This window comes from Callorhinchus milii, unplaced genomic scaffold (genome assembly GCF_018977255.1).
Source record: "Callorhinchus milii isolate IMCB2004 unplaced genomic scaffold, IMCB_Cmil_1.0 Scaffold5, whole genome shotgun sequence".
Taxonomy (NCBI): Eukaryota; Metazoa; Chordata; class Chondrichthyes; order Chimaeriformes; family Callorhinchidae; genus Callorhinchus; species Callorhinchus milii.
In genome coordinates, this window is record NW_024704746.1 from 43,164,644 (window position 1) to 43,184,743 (window position 20,100).

Here is a 20,100-nt window from a genome sequence, read left to right on the forward strand (position 1 = left end):
ATGATTGTCGGCCCAGACACCAGGAGAGAGAAATTCTCTTCCAGTAGTGCCATGGGATTGTTAACATCCACCTGGACAGGCACCATTTAACGTCTTATCCAAAGGACTTTGGTTTAACATCTCACCCAAAGGACAGTGCCTCTGACAATGCAGCACTTCCCCCAGCACAACACTGGACCATCAATGAGAGACTGTGAGCTCAAAGCCCCCAATGTGGGGCATGAATCCACAACCTTGTGGCTCAAACAGTGCAACCAGTTGAGCCAGGCTGAGACCTAGATTTGAGATATTTGTACAATACATGACGGTAGTTAAATTTCAGGGAGGTTTTTTTCTGTGGAAAGCTTCATTAAGGGTGAATATCACTGAATATCTGGATACAAGGGACAGTCCCATCCTATTGTTCATGTATCGTCATGGCTCCTTTCTGGGGAAATTTGAAGCAGTTAACTTTCGTGATCCTTAGGGTAAGGCAAAATTAAAATGGACAGAGGCATTAAAACGTAATGTGAAATTAAAATTACAGTTATTCTGATGCACAGAATTAATGCAGGCAATTAGCGTTTAGCCACGTTTTATAATTAAGCTTTGACAAACTGGGACTTTCTCATCAATCAAACTGGTCCCAAGTTCATTAAAGACCAATTATTCACAAGGTAACAATTAATAATAATCACAATAATGCTTGCATTTCATACAGAGCCTTTCACGTCAGTAGGACATCTCAAAGTTCTTCACAGTGACTGTTTTGTATGAATGCGCAGCAGACAATTTACGCGCAGCAGCGTCCCACAAATAGTCTGAGCCATGTGCAAGCCTGGCTCAGTCAGTAGTATTCTCGGATCTGAGTCAGATAGGTGTGGGTTTAAGCCCCATCTTGGGACTTGGAACTGATATAGTCTATACTAACGCTCCAAAGCAGTGCTGCATTGTCAGAGTTGCCATCCTATAGATGAGACGTTAAACCAAGGTCCTATCTGTGTCTGTTCAGGAGGACGTTAAAGATCCTGTGGCGCTATTGAAAAAGCGAAGGGAGTTTCTCTCTCCTGGTGTCCTGGCCAACAATCCCACAGATAAGATTAATCTCTTACTTCATGGCTGTTGTGGGGACGTGGCTGTGTGCAAATTGGCCTCCCCGTTCACCCAGAAAATGCACTTTACAGTAAGTCCTATCAAATGTGATTAGGTACTGTATCAAATATAAAGATTATTATTCCTGACAACCAAACTGGGTAATTGTCGTAGTTACCAAAAGAGGACAGTGTCAAACTGGTTTTGGGGAATTAAATGCAGTCAAACAACAGCTGCTGGAAGGCGTTACTGGAGTTCGTGAACAAATATTCTTATATCGAGCATTTGAACTCCACCCTGATTGGTTTGGAGAGAGGTAAGTAGTTGCTGCTTATGCTCCGGCTCTCCAATGGGAGGAAGGGATGTGTGTCTGAGGCTTGGATAGGAAGATGGTGGCAATGCTTTCATATATTTCATGCTGAGCTGTGTTGCCTACCGGGAAGTTCGCAGAAGTTCCTGGTACCTACCATCCACCTAGTGCGGGCTCAAACTTACTCTTGTCAGATGTCAAATGACCAACTAGTAACTATCCTCCAGAGTGGATGGGAGAATGTAAGCAGTTAGAGCTGAAGTGAGCTGAGAGCTCAGAGCTTAGACCTTATATCTTAAAACTGAACTGCCTCCAAGTGATATGCTTGGCAATGAAATGTCAGAATCGAGCAATCCCTCTGTGATGGTCTTTAGCCAATTGGTTCCTCAGTACTCCAGGGCACTGCTGATGACAGTCTGGCTCACTGCCGGGACTTGGAAGGGTAGGCCTCTCACTGAGGGCAGGGACTCTTCCCACTCAGCTTCTGTTAACCCTGCAAACCAAAGCCCTAATGGGTAGGGTGGTCCTAGCTAGACAAGCAGCGGGAAGCTTGCCAGATAGTAATCTCAATGGAAAGCCATGCAGTTGTAGCTGGTTAGACTCCAGCAGTTATCCCAGAGCCTTGACTCTTCGCAACCTGTGCCAAATACTCTCCGGGAATTAAGCAAGCAGGATGCATCCCTCGAGGGAGAGAGTGCGCATTCCAATCCAGCCACAGGGAAATTTCTATGAGTATGTGGTGTACAAATGTTGAATCTCAGTCTGGTTTGGATACTCTGGTGATGTTTCTCTGTGTGTAGTTAGATCATCAACAAGTTTCATTCATGTAACACATTATACTCTAGTGCTCAGCAGAGGAGAGCAACAAGGATGATCCCCAGTCCTAGAGGAATGAGCAACAATTGACAAGCTAGGGCTCCTTAATCTTGAGATAATATGACTTAGATGAGACTTCATAGAGGTATATAAAATGTTAAACGGGATTGAAAAGGTAAACCCAGATCAATACTTTAGCACGCACTCAGACATAGAACAAGACAACACAGGTTTGTAAAGAATTGTAAAGGGAAACTTCAGGACAGATATTAGGAGGTTTTTCTTCACCAACAGATAATTGACAACTGGAACAGGGTTCCAGTAAGGATGGTTGAGGCCAGGACACTGGGACTCGTTTAAAAAGCAGCTCGATGCTGTGATGGGATACCGGTTGGACAGGCAATGGGGAGGGATGGGGCAAAGGACCTCCCTTAACCAAATCAGCCTTGTGACATAGCAAATGCCAATAAAGATCCATGAATGTTTCTCATGTTGCCAATAATTAGCTCACTATACAGAGAAGCTGCAATACCTGCCAGATGTGCGAAGTGTTCCTAGTCAGACATCTGTGCACAGAAACCTCATTGCACATAAATTAGCACTGTGGGCTCAGGTCCTGCATGCTGTCCTGCTAGGTGCTAGGTAATAAGCAAAACAGAGAAGGTGGAAACTGTGAGGAATCAATGAGCTTGTCTGTTAGCTCAGCAGTTATGATGGCATTGAGATTTACAACACAGAAAAAGGCCATTTCGACTATTGTGCCTTACAGATGAGACCAAGGCCCCATTTGTGCCTGTTCAGATGGACTTTAAACATCCCGCAGTGCTATATTATTATCATTATTGGAAAAGAAAAGGGAGTTTCTGACTCCCCACTGTCCCCAACAATTCCACCCACCCCCCCACCCCACTGAAGGGATGTTGCTGTGCGCAGATTGGCAGCTGCATTTCGCCCACAAAATACACAATCACAATAGCAGCAGCAACCACCACTTTATTTCTTTGTTCAGGGAAGCTAGACTTTATGGTAAAATCCTGTGAAGCGCTTCGAGGTGTCCTCCTGACGAGAAAGTCCCTCACGCTCGCCCAGGGCATTACTGTGCTTAATGCCGAGCTTTGGAAGCTGAGTTGGAGACACCGTGACTGGAGCTTTTTAGCCAAAGTATCCCTCGGCAGGTATGGCAGTTGCTATAATCACAGTGTCTCTTGTTGCCCACACAATAGTAATAGTTTCAGTCAAGAAAATTGGTTTTCTGACCGCACTTTGGTGTGCTTTTACTGTTTCATCTTGTCTGTCTTCAAGGACAACAAGGACCCAATGCAGGTTAAGCTTGTGGTGTATAAGACTTGTGAGCAACCAGTCCTTCTTTGTGGTTCTGAACTCCTGGGGATGCAACGGGAGAGGCTTCCTCCAATGCATTTGTAAAGTCCAGGATCAAGCATTGAGATGGTCATGTGGCAAATATAGGGAGCAGCTACAGGGAGGGAGAGTTCCTGCCAACACTGACCTATCACTAAGCACCGTAGAGGCAGAGCCTACCTCACAGTGTTTGCCAAAGCCCCTCACATGCGGACCTGTGAAGCGCTTTGGGAAGTCCTCTTGACATGAAAAGGCACTGTGTCACAGATGCCAGGATTATTTATTCATTAATGAATTTAATTCCCTCTGTTTCTCCTGAAGCCCATTTATGTAACGGGAAGTTTCACAATCACTTGCAAGAGAGTTTTGTCCCCCTGGTGGTGCGTTACATCGACCTGATGGAATCGGCCATCGCACAGTCTATCCACAAGGGCTTCGAACAAGAGGCGTGGCACCCAGTCAAGTGAGTGTTTCTCTGGTACAAAAACCATAACAGTCACCCTCGAGAAAGCGTGTGGGCGTGTGCGCAGGGTGGGGCACTCTTCAACAAAACAAGAGAGCAACATAGAATCTCAGGCTCCTTCATTATGCAGTCACAAGATCAGTCCGGATGAAGAAGACCCCTCAACCCATCTGATCTCATCCCTCCAGAACACCCACCTTACCAGCACCCCCATCACAGCATCAAGCTGCTTTTTAAATGAGTCCCAGTGTCCTAGTTTCAACCCACCCTTCCTGGGAACCCTGTGCCAACCGTTAGTTAATCTCTGGGTATAGAGGATCTTCCTGGTGTCTGTCCTGAAATTGCCTTTTACAAATCAGAATCCCTCACCTCTCCTCACTCTTTCCCTCCGTCCCTTGTTCCCTCCCTCTCTCATGCTCTCACTCCCTTGTTCTCTCACTCTCTCAATCTCTCTGTCACTCTCACTCCATCACTCCCTCACGTGCTCTTGCTCCCTCACTTCTTCCATGGGCGAATCTCTTCACCCTCTCTCATGAACTCGCTCCCTTGCCCCTCACTTAGATGAGTCTCCTCTCATTCCCTCACAGGGTGAAAGTCTCACTCCATTGCTACCCCACTCCCTCCCTCTCTCACTCCTTCAATCTCACTCAGTACCTCCCTTATTCCTCGTTCTCTCACTTCTCGCATAGGTGAGTCTCCTCTCACTTGCTCACTCGCTCACTCCGTCGCTCTCTGACCCCTCACTCCATCACCCCTCTGATGTGGAATCTGCTCTCACTGTGCCGTCCATACTCTGACATTGTCCTGATTCTCTTTCCTGCAGGAACCTGACCAATAACCTTGCTAACATGAGCCTACCCAAGGTCCCGAGCCTGCCTCTTAACCTGCCGCAAATGCCTAGCTTTTCCGCCCCCTTGTGGATGGCCTCTCTATCTGATTCCACGTGTGTATACACCAATTCATGAAGTGGCCGAGCTGCATGCCAGTGAAAGATTTGCATGATCTGCACATTTGCTTGTCTGCTGTATGTGTGTGTGTGTGTGCATGGTTGTTACAGTGATAACAATAATCCTTACATTTGATACAGTGCTATTCACGTCAGGAGGATGTCTCAAAGCACTACACAAGATTCACTGTAAGTGCAATGACTGTGTATTTTCTAGGCAAGCGCATCAGCCAATTCGCCCTCAGCAACGTCCCACAAACAGCCATGAAATGGATGGACAATTTTATCTGGGGAATTGTTAACTAGGACACCGGAAGAGATAAATTCCCTTCTCTTTTCCAAAGTGTTGCGGGATCTTTAACATCCACCTGAACAGGCACAAACAGGAGCTCGGTTTAACGTCGCATCTGAAGGGTGGCACCTCCGACAATGCAATGTTCTCCCTAGCACTGCACTAGAGCTTCAGCACACATAGAGGGAAGGGATTAGAGGGAATGGAGAAAGAGTAAGGCTTTGGGATTAGGATCAATGGCTTTTTGGAGATGATCCGAATAGCACTGTACTGGAGCATCAGCCTAGACTGTGAGCTCAAAGTCCCTGACTTTGGAGCTTGACCCACAACCTCCTGACTCAGAGGTGTGAGTGTGAGTGAGCCAACCGGACAGCTAAGGTCTCAGCATTTCCTGATCTCTCTTTTCAAAGTCGCTACTGCAGTATGGGTCCTAGAAACAGGTCCAAAGAGGTGACTATTTAGTTCTCCTGTTTAAGACATGATGTTGGCACAAAAAGCTTTGGGAACAGTGAGGGAGTGGTGAGAAATTGGCAGCGGGGTGTGCTGTTGCTGTACAGAAATGGGAAGCCTAAATCCTGTGCTAATTGTCTGGAAGCTGAAACCACACCACTGTTTTGTGGCTCAGTGCCTCTCTCTACAGCTGTTCCACATAATTACTGAGCTTAACGCAGCCACTTCCTGTACAGGAAGATCACTAATCAAAACAGTGTGGACAGCTTGCAGCGAGCTCTCCTCTACAACACAGAATGTGTACAGTGATTTACAATTTATCCCTCCATCCGACCAGTCCGCGCCGGGTTTTTTTGTGTTTCAGACACCCGCTGATCACCGTAATGGGTTTCCACATGAATCAGACAACCGGCTGATCACTGTGAGGAGTCTCCATGTGGGATAGACACCGTGCTGATCACGGTGATTGATTTTTGCATGTGTCAGACACCTGGGTGACAAAATAAACCGGAGATATTTGCACGGGATGCGGAGGCAGCTTTTTGGATGCTTCCAGGAGCCGCAGAAAGCTGGGTTCTCTAATTAAGCCCCTATTTCAGGTCTTTACCCAAATTCCGTATGGCATTGGTCTGAAACATCATAAGGGAGCGAGCGGTCCTGCGGGCTGAGACTGGGTAGAATTTTGTGTGGCCGGTTTGGCGCGAATGGTGGTCCCAAGATACCAACAGCCAAGCACGGCCCCGGCACTCTCCACAGTTTGCAGCGGACAGTGACTTCTGGCTGTTTCAGAGTATGGCATTGGCCGAACGTTAGCTGGCCCTGCTTTCTGCCATCCGACACCTTCAATCCGCCCCAAGCACAGCTCTCAGCTTGCACTGTCTCGTTGGGAGTTGACACCGCGGGTGTTTGAATGCGTGTGCAGATGCTCGCTGCGTTTCCTTTGTCTGCGCAGTTCCATGTTGTTTTGCAAGGTGTTTTGTTTTGCAAGCAAATTGATTGCTTTGTATTTAATTTAATTGCCGGGAATGTGCAACAGAGCCGAGCGCCGTCTGAGTGGGTGTGGGTTTAATTCTCAGGGGATTAAAGGTTTCTCAGGAAGCTCATTGTTTTTTGTACATGTGGCCATAGAAAACCAGGGTCGAACTCTTACCTTGCTGGTACAAAAGCTGGCACCTGGCAAAGGCAAGTTATTTTACCCACCAGTTGTCGCTCTCGATTGGAACGCAGTCAATGTCTCCGCCACCAGCCAGAGAATCCTGGACACTGGATTTCTAATAACACCAAGTCGGCAGCGCTCTTGCCTCTGAGTCAAGCCCACGTCGGATAGTCTCAACAGACCCATACAGTGCTAGGGGTGGGAGCACCCCTAGCACCACATTGTCGGATAAGATCTTAAACCGAGTTCCCCTTCTGTGCCTGTTCAGGTGGACGTTAAAGATACCACCCATAACACTGTGGAAAAGAGAAGCAAATTTCTCTCTCCCGGTTCCTGCCTGACATCCCCCAAATAAAATGGGTCACTTACTTCAGGGGGTTGTTGCTGTGCACAAATTGGCTGCTGCATTCACTTACAAAACACTCAATCACTACACTTTACGGTAAATGTGGAGTCCCATAGCGTAGTGGTTTAGCATGCTTGCCTTTGCAAGCATGCTAAGACCCGGATTCGAATCCCAGGTGGGGCGAAACCTTAGGTAGGTTTCCTTAATTCATACGCCTGTTTACCTAGCACTACGTAAGAACCTGGTTGTTGTTCAATTGGCAGATCGCTTTCTGGAGGTAAAAATGCCTAATCCCTCAAAAAAACTCAAACCACGACTGTTTGTGGGACCCTGCCATGTTTTGCCCACAAATACACAGTCAATCCACTTTACAGTATATTCTGGGAAGTGCTTTGAGACGTCTCAACGATGCGATACAGCACTATATCAAATGCAAAGGATTATTATAATATAAATCCTGTGAAGTATTTTGAGACTGATGTGACATGAGAAGAGTGATATTAAATGCAAAGATTACTATAATTATTAAAGTCAAAAATTGCCAATGGCATTAGGGGAGATGTTGACAGCAGTAACCTAATACTTAGGTTGTGACTGTGGTTACCAGTTGTTCCCTCCCACCTGAAGCCTTGTGGAACATGTCTACGTCTCTGCAAATGGAGGTCGGGATGTGTTGACATCGAGCTCCAAACTGGCCCCAGGTGCGGGCCAGTTCTGTGCGAGCTAACTCCTCGCTCAGGGCTGGGCTGAGATGAATAGATTGATGGTCACAGAGGCCATGGGTTGCTGTGAGACCAGGGCATCTCCCAATAATGACCCACGCACCCTCTAATCATGAATTCAAAGCACGACATCTTGACCGACAGAGCCGTGAATGTATGAGTGTTTGACTGGCCCTGTTTGTAGAGTTAATCCTTTAATCCCCTCACAGCTGCTTCTCAATAGCCTGCCCGGCCTTGCTCCTTTATTTTTCTTTCACACAATCGCCGGTGGTTTTTGTTTTCTCCCGTTTCCGTTCATGTTGTTTAATCGTCCAAGAACCATTCTTCTTCCCGTTATGGTCCTATCAATTGTACACAGTCACGGATAGTCACCACGATCCCTGACAGATCTGACAGTGCGGATAACCAGACACTGCAGATAACTGGACATCACTCAAAGGACACGTTGGCTGCAGTGTTGATGGAAATTTGTTCCAATGCCAGTTATACTGTCACTACAGTGCTCCACTGTGCCAGCCCTTTCTCTTCTCTATCTTGTCTACCACACTTCCTTGCTCTGACTTTCTCTATCTCTCACATACCCTTTCTTTCTCATTCACACTTTCCCGCTCACTCTGCCTTTTTGACTTTTTCTTTCATTCTCCTGGGACGATGCTATAAATTCTGTTGAGCATCAAATAAAATATTTCTTGCATTTGATATCATGATTTATCACATCACTGATGTTTCAAAGCACTTCAAGTATTTACTGTGTGGGCAAACACTGCAGCCAGTTTGCACATACCAACGTCTCCCACAAACAGCCATGAAATTAATGAATTTGCACACAGTGATGTTATCTGAGGGATTGGCGACCAGAGCATCGGGAGAAAGAAACTTGCTTCCCTTTTCCAAAAGCGGCATAGGATGTTTAACTCCCACCTGAACAGGCACGGATGGGAATTTGGCTTAACATCTCATCCGAAGGAACACCTTCGACGTCGCTGTGCACAAATTGGCTGCTAGGTTCCCTTCAAACACGCAGTCATGGCACTTGACAGTGAATCCTGCAAAGTGTTTTGAGACGTCGTCCTGATGATGGAAAGGCAAATCAAACCTCCCGCTGTTTGATTGGGATTGAGCTGCCCACATCCAGTCTGTTTCTCTCCTAGCAGAGGCCTCTTGTGTTGAGCCATTCTTCTTGCCTCCCCCAACCTTGCATGCATCCTAGTCTGTGGCTGCTCTCTCTGCAAGTGCTATCTCTGTGTTTCTCCAGCCCTTGCGGCTGCCAAAGGGGTCACACTGGTCTCACTCTGGTATTGGTCTCCCTCCCCCTCCCCTCCAGGAACGGTTCCTCCACCTCAGAGGATCTTTTCTGGAAGCTGGACGCCTTGCAGATATTCGTTTATGATCTGCACTGGCCAGAACCCGAATTCTCCCAGCACCTGGACCAGAGGCTCAAGCTCATGGCCAGTGACATGATCGAGGCCTGTGTAAAAAGGTAGGTGTACAGACTGTTTAGATGTGCGTGCGTATGCACTGTGTATAGAGGCGTGAAGTTGTATAGGCTGTGTATAGAGGTGTGCGCGTGTACAGACTGTGTATACAGGTGTGTGTGTGTACAGTAATGCTGGCGTAATGGCAGAGGTGCAGAATAACCCTGCTCTTGTAATTCTGGTTGACCAGGACAAGGGCAGCATTTGAGTTAAGGCTGCAGAAAATGAGCAGATCGACAGACTGGAGAGTTCCGGCAGGTGTCTGCACCATGTTCAATGTGCTTATCGATGCCAAGAAACAGTGCACCAAACTCTGCCTGCTGAACGGAGCACAAGAGGTAGGACTGTCTGTCAATTCTACCTGTTAGCCCGGCTCAGTCACTCACACTCTCACCTCTGGGTCAGGAGATTGTGGGTTCAAGCTCCACATCAGGATGCTGAGTTCATAGTGCAGGCTGCATTGTCGCAGGTTCCATCCTTCAGATGAGATATTTAACCAAGGGCTCGTCTGCTTATCTTCAGGTGGATGTTAAAGATTATAATAATAAATATTGTATTCGATATAGCACCATATCACATTGGGTGGGAGGATGTCTCAACGTGCTTCACAAGGTTCACTGTAAAGCTTAATGATTGTGTTTTTTGTGAGTGAACAGAAAATTCGGACTATTGGAAAAGAGAAGGGAGTTTCTCTCTCCCGGTGTCCAGGCTGACAATTGCCCTCCAAGATAAAGTTGTTCATTCACTTCATGGCTTTTTGTGGGACTTTGAAGTGTGCAGTGGATAAGGCCCAATATCAAATCAGCCTGGCAGTCTTCCCTCTGACTCAGAAAGTTATGGGTTCAAGCCCTACATTGGGATTTGGAAAAATGTAGTATGAGCTGTCACTCCAATGGAGTGCTGGGAGTGTGTTGCATTGCCAGAGGTGCCATCCTTTGGATGAGATGCAAGCCAAAGCCTTGCTATGCCCGTTCAGGTGGACATTAAAGATCCCATGGCACTATTCGAAAAAGATAAGGGAGTTTCTCCCATTCTACTAGCCAACAAATCCGCCAAATAAAAATTGGTCACTTGCTCCATGGCTTTTTGTAGGACATTGCTATCTGCAAGCTGGCTGCTGTATTTTGCCCATAAAATACACGGTGAATCCACTTTACAGTACATCCTGTGAGGTGCAAGGATTATTATAATTATAGTCAGAAATTGTCAATTGCATGGGGTGGGTGGGTGGGTTCACAGCAGTAACCTAATTCTTGGGTTGTGACTGTGGTGATCTCTGCAGCTAAAAGCTCACTCCCCTGATGGTGGGGGCAGGGGAATATGAAGCAGGGTGATATCCAACTGAGTGGCGGATGCAGTCGTTTTCCGGGGGTTCGAGAGATAGGGTGAGGGTGAGGTTGTAGAGCGATTGGAAAGCAAGGATCTTGAATTTGATCTTCGCGGGGTGGAGGTGTGGTGGGAGCTACTGGAATTTACGTCAACCCTGGTGGTGAGGCTCAGTGGTGAGTGGGCACCTACCATTGCTTGTCACGTCAGATGTGTTGTGTGTGTGTATGTGTGAGTGTGGACGCTATTCTGCGTAAGGGCGCTTAAAAATGCAAGTTGTTGCTATTTGTGTGTGTGTGTGTGTGTGTGTGCACGTCTCCCATTTGTTGGACTTTGTGTTTTCATAATCCAACGCAATTTTATTTTACCCCTTTCATGCGGCTGATGGTTATTTTGCGGGATGACTTTGATTTACTTTCGCTCATCACTGTCTGTTCTTCTTCCCATGTTACACTTTGTTGTGCTCATTCGCCGCTCCAGTTTAGTAAGCAATGGGTAAGTGCTGATCTTTTGTCTATTATTACCAACGCTCACAGATTGTACCTTTTGGTGACGTACTTCCCTTTCCATGGTCAAAATTAATCAAGGCCCAGTCTGTAGTTCTCCTCTCAGGATAGATATCAGCGTGGCTCACTTAGTGCTTCTGGATCAGAAGGTTCAAGCCCATGTTGGGGACTCTGAGCTCACAGTCTCAGCTGATGCTCCAACATAGTACTGGAGAGAATGCTGCGTTTTCGGAGATGTAGTTTTTTGATGAGATGTTAAACCAAAGTCCCATCTGTGCTTGTTAGTTAACTGGGTTTGGTGTCCAAACTCCATACCACTGTCACCCCACTGCTTGCCAGGCTCCATTGGCTCCCTGTTGCAGAACGGATCAATTTCAAGATCCTCACACTTATGAATCAGTTCACGGCCTGACACTCTACGACCTCTCCAACTTGCTCACGCCCCACTCCACTACCCATCCCCTTCACTCAGCCAGCTCCGGCCTCCTGCATACCCCTTGTCCCCTGCGCTCCACCATCAGTGGCTGTGCTTTCAGCCACTATGCCCCGAGACTCTGAAACTCTCTGTCTCAATCCCTCTGCCTTGTTCTTCTTGTCCATCTTCAGATCACTCCTGAAGACCTTCCTATTCAACAGTACCCATGGTCATCTCCCCTCTCCCCGACTCAGGGTCAACCTCCGCCATTATTAAGCGCCCCGAGATGCTATCCTGCGTGAAGGGCGCTGTGTAAATGCAAGTCATTGTTGTTATTGGTGTGCTGATTTCTGATTCTATACTGAAGCTGTCTAAATCTACTGCTCTCCATCTACCCGCGATCCCAACCTCAGTTTAATGACTTGTCCGAATAAACGTATTGTGAGTTGCACTGAATCCAAGGGTGTCTCGGTGACAGAATTTCAGATCACCCATTCTCTGCGTGAGGCATGTCGCTAGGTCAGAAAGCTGGGAAAGGATGAAAGCAAACCCTGCAGTGATGGAAATAATAACATAACAATGTGTTATAGGAAGCAGTTCATTCAATCCCCAGCCCTTTGCCAAGAGCAATATCAAGCTTTAATGTATTGCTCTACCGTCTGTCCCCGACTACGTGTCTTTACACAATAATCTGGCCTCTAACACTGCCTGTTGTTACCATTTCTGACACCTTGCTGCATTCTGTTTCCATGTGAGGGCATCACTCTGAAAACCCCGGGGGTTTTCCCACCTCCACAATCACATTCCACTCCTCGCGACCCACTCCCCTTACTGTCCTCATCTCCATTCCACTGGTCCTCAAGCTGAGCTGCGGATCTTAGTTGGGTGAGCACTCTGGCCTCTGAGTTAGAACATTGTGGGTTCAAGACCCACGTCAGGGTTTTGAGTTCGTAGTCCACTGCTCCAGTGAAGGGCTGGAGGAGTTGGGGGTGCCGTCCTTCAGATGAAATGTTAAATCAAGGTCCCATCTGTGTCCTGCTCGTGGCGCTATTGGAAACGAGAAGGAGTTTCTCCCTCCCGGTGTCCTGGCTGACAATCCCCCAGATAAAATTGGCTACTCACTTTATGGCTGTTTTGTGGGAAGTTGCTATGCGCAAACTGGCTGCTGTGCCGTCCTACAAAATACATTGTCTTTGCACTGTCCAATGAATCCTATGAAGCACATTGAGACGTCCTTCTAACATGATAAGGCGCTGTATCAAATGTAAGGATTATTATTTCTCAATATGAGAGAGTCTCCCCTAATTGTTGCAGTTTTTTGCTGAAACACAAAAACGCTTGTGAACATAAGAATTAGGAGCAGGAGTAGGCCATTCGGCCCCTCTAGCCTGCCCCGTCATTCAATAAGATCATGGCTGATCTATTCTAACTCCACCTACCCGCCTTATCCCCGTATCCCTTAATCCCTTTATCCAAAAGAAATCTATCAATCTCAGTCTTGAATATGTTCAAGGACTGAGCATCTACAGTCATTTGGGGTAGAGAATTCCATAAATTCACTACCCTCTGAGTGAAGAAGTTTTTTCTCAACTCAGCGCGAAAGGGCTTATCCCTAATTTTAAGACTGTGACCCCTGGTTATAGTTTCTCCAACCAGAGGATAAAGTCTCCCACTGTCTTTTCTGTCGTGCCCCTTAATAATCTTATAGGTTTCTATAAGATCACCTCTCATTCTTCTGTATTCTAGAGAATATAGGCCTAAATTGCTCAACCTATCCTCATAACTCATCCCCCTCATCCCTGGGACCAACCTAGTGAATCTACCCTGTACCCCCTCCAAGGCGAGTACATCCTTTCTTAAATAATGAGACCAAAACTGCACACAATACTCTATGTGCCGTCTCACCAGGGTCCTATACAGTTGCAGCAAGACTTCCCTACTCTTTATATTCTAACCCTTTTGTAACAAATGCCAACATACCGTTAGCCTTCCTATTTGCTTGCTGCACCTGCAAACCAACTTTAGTGTGCAAGGACATCCAAGACCCTCTGAACTCTAACACTATCGAGTTTCTCCCCTTCTAAAAAATAATCTGCTCTCCTGTTTTTGCCACCTAGGTGGATGACCTCACCCTTCCCTACATTATACTTCATCTGCCACCTATTTGATTGAGATTGTCAGCCAGGACACTGGGAGCAAGAAATTCCCTTCTCTTTTAGAATAGTGCCATGGGATCTTAAACAGGCAGATGCGACCACGGTTTAACTTCTCATCCGAAGGACGATATCTCCGACAGCGCTCCCTGTGCACTGCATTGAAGCGTCACCCTATGGGTTCCTAGTGCTGATGTGGGGTTTGAACCCATAATCTTCTGTTGACGATTCAGAGACGAAAGTATGAGAGACTGAGCCAGGCTGACTCACTTCAGCACTGTAGGAAGGAGAAGCCAAAGGATCAATGATTCAGGTTCAATTTGACTGGTGCTGAGCAGCAGACCATTCAGAACCTTGGCAAAGGACTGAGTTTTAGGGCCAAGCTATAACAACTTTAGACGCCCTTTTTACTAGAAATTAGTTTTCTGGTCACCGTGCATGTGACACTTGGAAATCTCTTACCGTGCTTAATAATCTCCAAACGAGACTGAGAGTTCCATGTACACCATCTACTCATAGAAATTCCAGTGTGTGTCTAGAATGGAATTCACACTCTCCCCGGAGGAATGTATCCTACTTACCTAATTCTGGAGAGTATTAGACGCAGGTTGGTGAAAGCCAAGGGTTGTAGACCTCAGACTGTGCATTGGGGTAACTGCTGGAGTCTAACCAGCTAAAACCACATAACTTGCTATTGAGAGCATTCCCATTGCTTGTCCAGCTAGGACAACCCGGGTTAATGGAAGCTGAGTGGAAAGAATCTCAGCTCACTCTTCCACCCACTCAGAGAGGAATGAAGATAAACTAATAATCTAATAATAATTGGAGACAAATTAAACTTTACAAGAAGCAATAGATAAAAATTTCAGTTTTGAATTCCACCCGCTCACCTTTAGACAATCCCAGTACAGCGGAGTATGCCATAGGCGGAGGTATAATAAAGTACAGTTATTCAGATAAAGGAACCTGTTTGATTTTGTCTCAATATTGATTTTGAAGCAGGGCTGTTCAATTTAAAAAGAGCACAATGGTGGGAGATGGCTTGTTAATCAGCATCAATATCAAGTACTAGTTTTGTTAGGAAGCTTTTCAGCTTTGAGGGCAATTTAAAAACAATCCACCCGCAAATTCCATTTCTCGTGCTGTAGCATCGCTGCATGTGAAAAGGGACTAGACTCTTGTCAGACCAACAAATAGAATCTTTTTCTTTCCCACACACAGAAACTGCTTTTCAATGACTTTATCAACGCGAGACAGCAGACATAAAAAAAATGCATTAATTCAGTCTTCTTCCAAAGCCTTTCACTCGCCGAACCGGACGGTTCTTTAGAAAAGCGTATTCATAATTGCAGGCAAAACGGACAAAAAAAAAGATATCCTTCACATTCCTGTGTCTTGAATGAAGTCTGCAGCTCAATTCAGCCAAATAATAGTGCTGTTAGCTGCTCAACGTAACGGTGTATAGGGAAAGATTTCAGGCTGAATGGAAAAGACTATTGGGTGGGGAACTGCGTTCAAGGTTTTACTCTTTTGATGTGCTTAATTATGGTCTCTTAATTGTGTTTAAGATGGGAGGAAGCACTGTTCTATATACAAAGAAAGTCCTCTTGCTTCCCCCTCGGAGATGAATGATTTCTCTCTCTTGCTCTTTCTTTTTTTTCTCTCTCATTCTCTCTCTCTCACCCACACAGCAGCAGTACCATTCAAAGGTAGATGACTTAATCGAGGAGACCTTCAAAGAGATGATTAGCCTCCTCGTCTCAAAGGTGAGTTGCATCACAGCACATTACCTTCACACATACCCTCAGCTTACCCCACCACCTAACCCTCCACAGTTCCTGTCACCTCTGGAGTAACGATTGTCCAGTCACTGTAGAGATTTCACGAATGACCCAGTGGGTGCAAGTGCAGACTGGACCATTGATGAGCCATGTAGATCGCAGGGTCTCAGGATCGATTCCTGCTGTGTGGTGAGTTGGGGTCAAAACATTGGGTGGAGATCGAGCGAGGAGCTTTGATGTTCCCTGTGGTGATACCCAATGTACTCAAGAATGAAGAGAAAGAGGGGCGGAGGGGAAGAGTCGCGAAGGTCAATCAGGGCTCCTACTCATGATATGGAACACTCCTCATCCATCCATCCCCCCCACACAGCTTCGAGTTTGAGTAAAGACAAGGTTATGATTGCCCTCCATTGATTGCCCTTGAAGGTGAGGTGTATGTGTGGGTGGTGAAGGTGAAGCTGGGCAGAAAATGCCTTTTACTTGTAATGTGTGATTACTGCCCGAAGTATAAAAAAAAATGATATCTGCTTCCCCCCGAGGCTATGTACCAGCCTAAACTCAAGTGTAGTGACTGTGATCCTGATCCGTTGGACATTGGTATTGTCAAGAGATGGAAAACTGAGGAGAATTTCAGCCCTTCTGACATGTAGCAATAACACAGCCTGTGAGGGCTCTGCTTTCTGCAGGTTCCGGTTATAGACTGAGTTAAAAAAAAAGCTCAACAGCTGAGTGTTAGAGTGGGTATGAGGTGCTATATGACGCGATGCGACACAAATGTGATGGACTCACAGTTACAGGAATTATGCTTTACCTAACAAGCCCAGAGATAGCATGTGCAAAATGATTCCCGAATCACGGTGTAATTCAATAAAAAGATGGAGTGCAAAAAAACAACTAACTTTCTTTTTTTATTTTTCAAACTGCAAAGTTTGTCTCAGTGCTGGAAGGCGTATTATCCAAACTATCGAGGTACGATGAGGGGACCTTCTTTTCCTCGATCCTCTCCTTCACGGTGAGTCTTTCTACTCAAGGTGTGTATGTGTATATATATATATACCTGTTCAGACAATAATAATAATCCTTGTATTTGATATAGCACTTTACCACATCCTTGAGATGTCTCAGAGCTTTTCACAGGATATACTGTGAAGTGGACTGTGTGTTTTATGGGTGAAACACGGCAGCCAGTTGCCACCCTTTATTCTCCGCTCCCCTACTGTCTCTCCTCTGGCTTTCCTAACTCTCTTGGCTCATTGCTCTCATTGTGTGTCTAACTCAGTCACTTGCACTCTTGCCTCTTGAGTCAGAAGATTGTGCATTCAAGCTCTATGCTGGAAGCCCTCAGATGAGACATCAAACCGAGGTCCCTTCTGCCGTTCACTCACTTCATGCCTGTTTGTAGGACTTCGCTGTGTGAAAATTGGCTGCTGTCTTTGCCCACAAAATACATAGTCACTACCCTTTACACTATATCCTGTGAGGCGGTATGGCAGCGTGATGAAGTGTAAGTCAAATACAGGGATTAATATTACTCTGATTATACCTTGCTTTCCCTGGAAACATTTGTCCTATTTGAGGACAAAATCATTTGATCTGTCTTTCTGATCTCAGGAATTGCCCCTGGAGAATAGCAGGATATTGGCAGTGTGAATCTGGAGTCTGGAGGTGACAGGTTCTCATCTCAACCTGCGACTGAAGCATACAATGATTTTTTGGGGTCACCGGGTGTCTGACATATGTGAAAACCCATCCCCATACTTAAGAGTATCCAAACTAAACTGAGAATTCCATGCATCCCACCTATACATGGAAATTCCAGAGATGTTTATTGGAGTGGAATGTGCACTCTCTCCCTGGACTCATCCTGTTTGCCTAATTCCGGAGAATATTAGGTGCAAGTTAGAAAGAGAGTGTAGTTTGGTAACTGCTGGACTCTAACTGCTGGAGTCTAAAACCACGTTGATAGTACTGCCTGGTAAACTTTCCTGCTGCTTGTCCAGCTAGGACCACCCTACCCAGTAGGGCTTTGGCTTGTAGGGTTAATGGGAACTGAGTGGGAAGAATCCTTGTCCCAGTGACCGGTCAGGCCCTCCCAAGTCCTGCAGATGAGCAAGGCTGGCTGGGCTGTCATCAGCAGTGCCCTAGAGTACTGCAGACCAGCCTGACTCAGGAATTGGACTAGAGACTGTCACAGAGGGTGGTCTAGATTCTGACATTGTGTTGTCAAACATGTCACCTTGGAGACTGTTCAGCTCCAAGGAGACCCTGCTTACCTCTTCTCCATAGAGGATAGTCAAAAGATCGGAGCCCCTGTGCTCACATCCTTTTTTTTGTGGAACCAGGCGATCTACAAGCATTGCACTGGAGTGTCAGCCTAGACCATGTAGTTCAGTCCAAACGTGGGCCTTGAACCCACAAATTTCCGGCTCAGAGACGACAGGGCTACTCAGCCAGGCTGACGTAAATGCACAGTGACTTTACAGAAAAAAAACTCTACCTTTTACAGAAAATAACCATGTGAAGCTCTTTTTGACATTATGGATGCTGTGTCAAGTGCAAGATTATCATTATTGTGTGTGAAAGGTTTCCAGATTGTCAATTTCCCTTTCTCATCTTTCAAGGTCAAAGCCGCTGCAAAGTATGTGGATGTTCCTGTGAGTATTGGTCTTCGCTGGTGGTGTCGTTACACATTTCACCTCCCCGCCCACCCCCAATTCAAGAGAAACGGTGCAGAAGGGGAGGGGTGGGTGCAGTCTGCATTGCAATGCTCGGCTGGTTTGTTGTTGGCCCGACCTAACAACAAGATTGCTATTGTGGCAAAGATTAAGTGTGCGAAGGGCAATTTTTAGGACAGACACCAGGAAGGATTTCTTTACCCAGAGGTTAACTAGAAGTTAGCATCTGCCTGCAATTACGCAGTCATGACACGTCACCGTCAAATCCTGTGAAGTGATTTGAGACATCTCGACAATGTGATAAGAGTTAGAAGCTTGTGAGTTTCAGCCCCACGTCAGAACTTGGAATCACAAAATCTAAGCTGAACCTCCAATACAGTGCTGCGGGTGCGTTGTATTGTCGGTGGTGCTGTCCTTCAGCTGAGACATTAAACCAAGATCCCGTCTGCTTGTTCAGGTGGAGGTTAAAGATCCCATGGCGTTATTTGAAAAGAGAAGGCAGTTTCCCTGGGGGCCTGGCCAACAATCCCCAAACATAATTGGTCGATCAATCCATAGCTGATTGTGGGACATTGCTATGTACAACTGTCTGCCGCATTTTGCCCACAGAATACACAGTCACTACACTTTACAGTGAATCCTGTTAAGCATTTTGAGACATTGCAAGAACGTGATAAGGCACTATATTAAATACAAGGATTATTATTATTGTTATTAATTAACAAGTAGAGCAAGTTGCCAGGAAGGGTGATTGAGGCAAAGACACTGGGACTGATTTTAAAAACATCCTGATGCCTCGATGGGAGGAACGATAAAGTGAGATTAGATTCTTAATCTTAATGTCCACCAAAACAGGCACACAATATATAAATGCAAGTTGCTGTAATTGAAGAAACATGCTTTTTTATAAAAATCAGTCAGTATCTTAGCACTGAATCTTTGCCAAGGAGATTGCTTGTGTAAGATCTGCGTGCAGGAACAAGTGCTAAAAGTTTGTAATTAACGCAAGTATTTGATTCCCTGGTATCTTTTCAGCAAGCTATACAGGATTTACTGTAAAGTATATGTTTTGTAAGCGAATGCTCCAGCCAATTTGCACACAGCAACATCCCACAACAGCCATGAAGATCGTGACCAATTTTATCTGGGGAATTGTTAAAGACCGACTTCTTTGACCGTGCCTATGGTGACTCCCCCTCCCCCTCTCGCCCTTGCTCGTTGTCCAACCCCACATTGTGCAGCCCTCCTGCGTGAAGGGCGCTGTGTAAATGTAGGTTGATGTAGTTGCTAAGGTTTACACCCAGACTTGTCCGTGTCACCACCCAAACCAGAGCTGTTACACAGCCATTGAAAAGAAACCCAAACCAGTCTGTTCCCTGTGTGACTCACACCTTGACCAGCCTCACCCTCTCTTTTATTTCTCAGCAAACTGCATTGTACACAAATGGGGTGTTTGTTAAGAACTTAATCCCCGGATCCAACAGGTGTAAAAACATCCCCTCAATCCAATCCGCCCCTTCCTGTTTGGCAAACAGTCAAATTCTGTCCAGGCTCAGTATGTCACACTGTGTTGTCACACAGAAAAACAATGTTTGCATTTGATACAGTGCCTTTCACATCAGGAGGATGTCTCAAAATACTTCACAGAATTTACTGTAAAGTGTAGTGACTTAGTGTGTTTGTGTAAGCAAACGTGGCAGCCAATTTGCACACAGCAACATGAAAAACTACAGGCGGGACCTCAGTTTAAAGTTTCATCCAAAGGACAGCAACTCCATCCCTTTGAGGCATCCTCCCGATGTCTGGATGAGCGCAAATTTCCTGCGCCTGAATGTCTC

General features: G+C 46.0%; 1 protein-coding gene across 3 annotated transcripts in view; it reads left to right on the forward strand.

Moving 5' to 3' along the window:
- The window catches only part of LOC103179424 (calcium-dependent secretion activator 2), a 104,304-nt gene that overhangs the window by 74,010 nt on the left and 10,194 nt on the right, over positions 1-20,100 (forward strand). Inside the window, exons 20-27 of one of the 3 annotated variants that reach the window (XM_007894716.2) lie at positions 3,878-4,019; positions 4,843-4,962; positions 9,256-9,411; positions 9,597-9,744; positions 11,213-11,227; positions 15,498-15,572; positions 16,516-16,599; positions 18,209-18,241. In XM_007894716.2, coding sequence (XP_007892907.2) covers positions 3,878-4,019; positions 4,843-4,962; positions 9,256-9,411; positions 9,597-9,744; positions 11,213-11,227; positions 15,498-15,572; positions 16,516-16,599; positions 18,209-18,241 — 773 coding nt within the window. The remainder of the gene's footprint in view (positions 1-3,877; positions 4,020-4,842; positions 4,963-9,255; positions 9,412-9,596; positions 9,745-11,212; positions 11,228-15,497; positions 15,573-16,515; positions 16,600-18,208; positions 18,242-20,100) is intronic. The other 2 variants (XM_042335347.1, XM_042335348.1) reach the window with 2 other exon arrangements.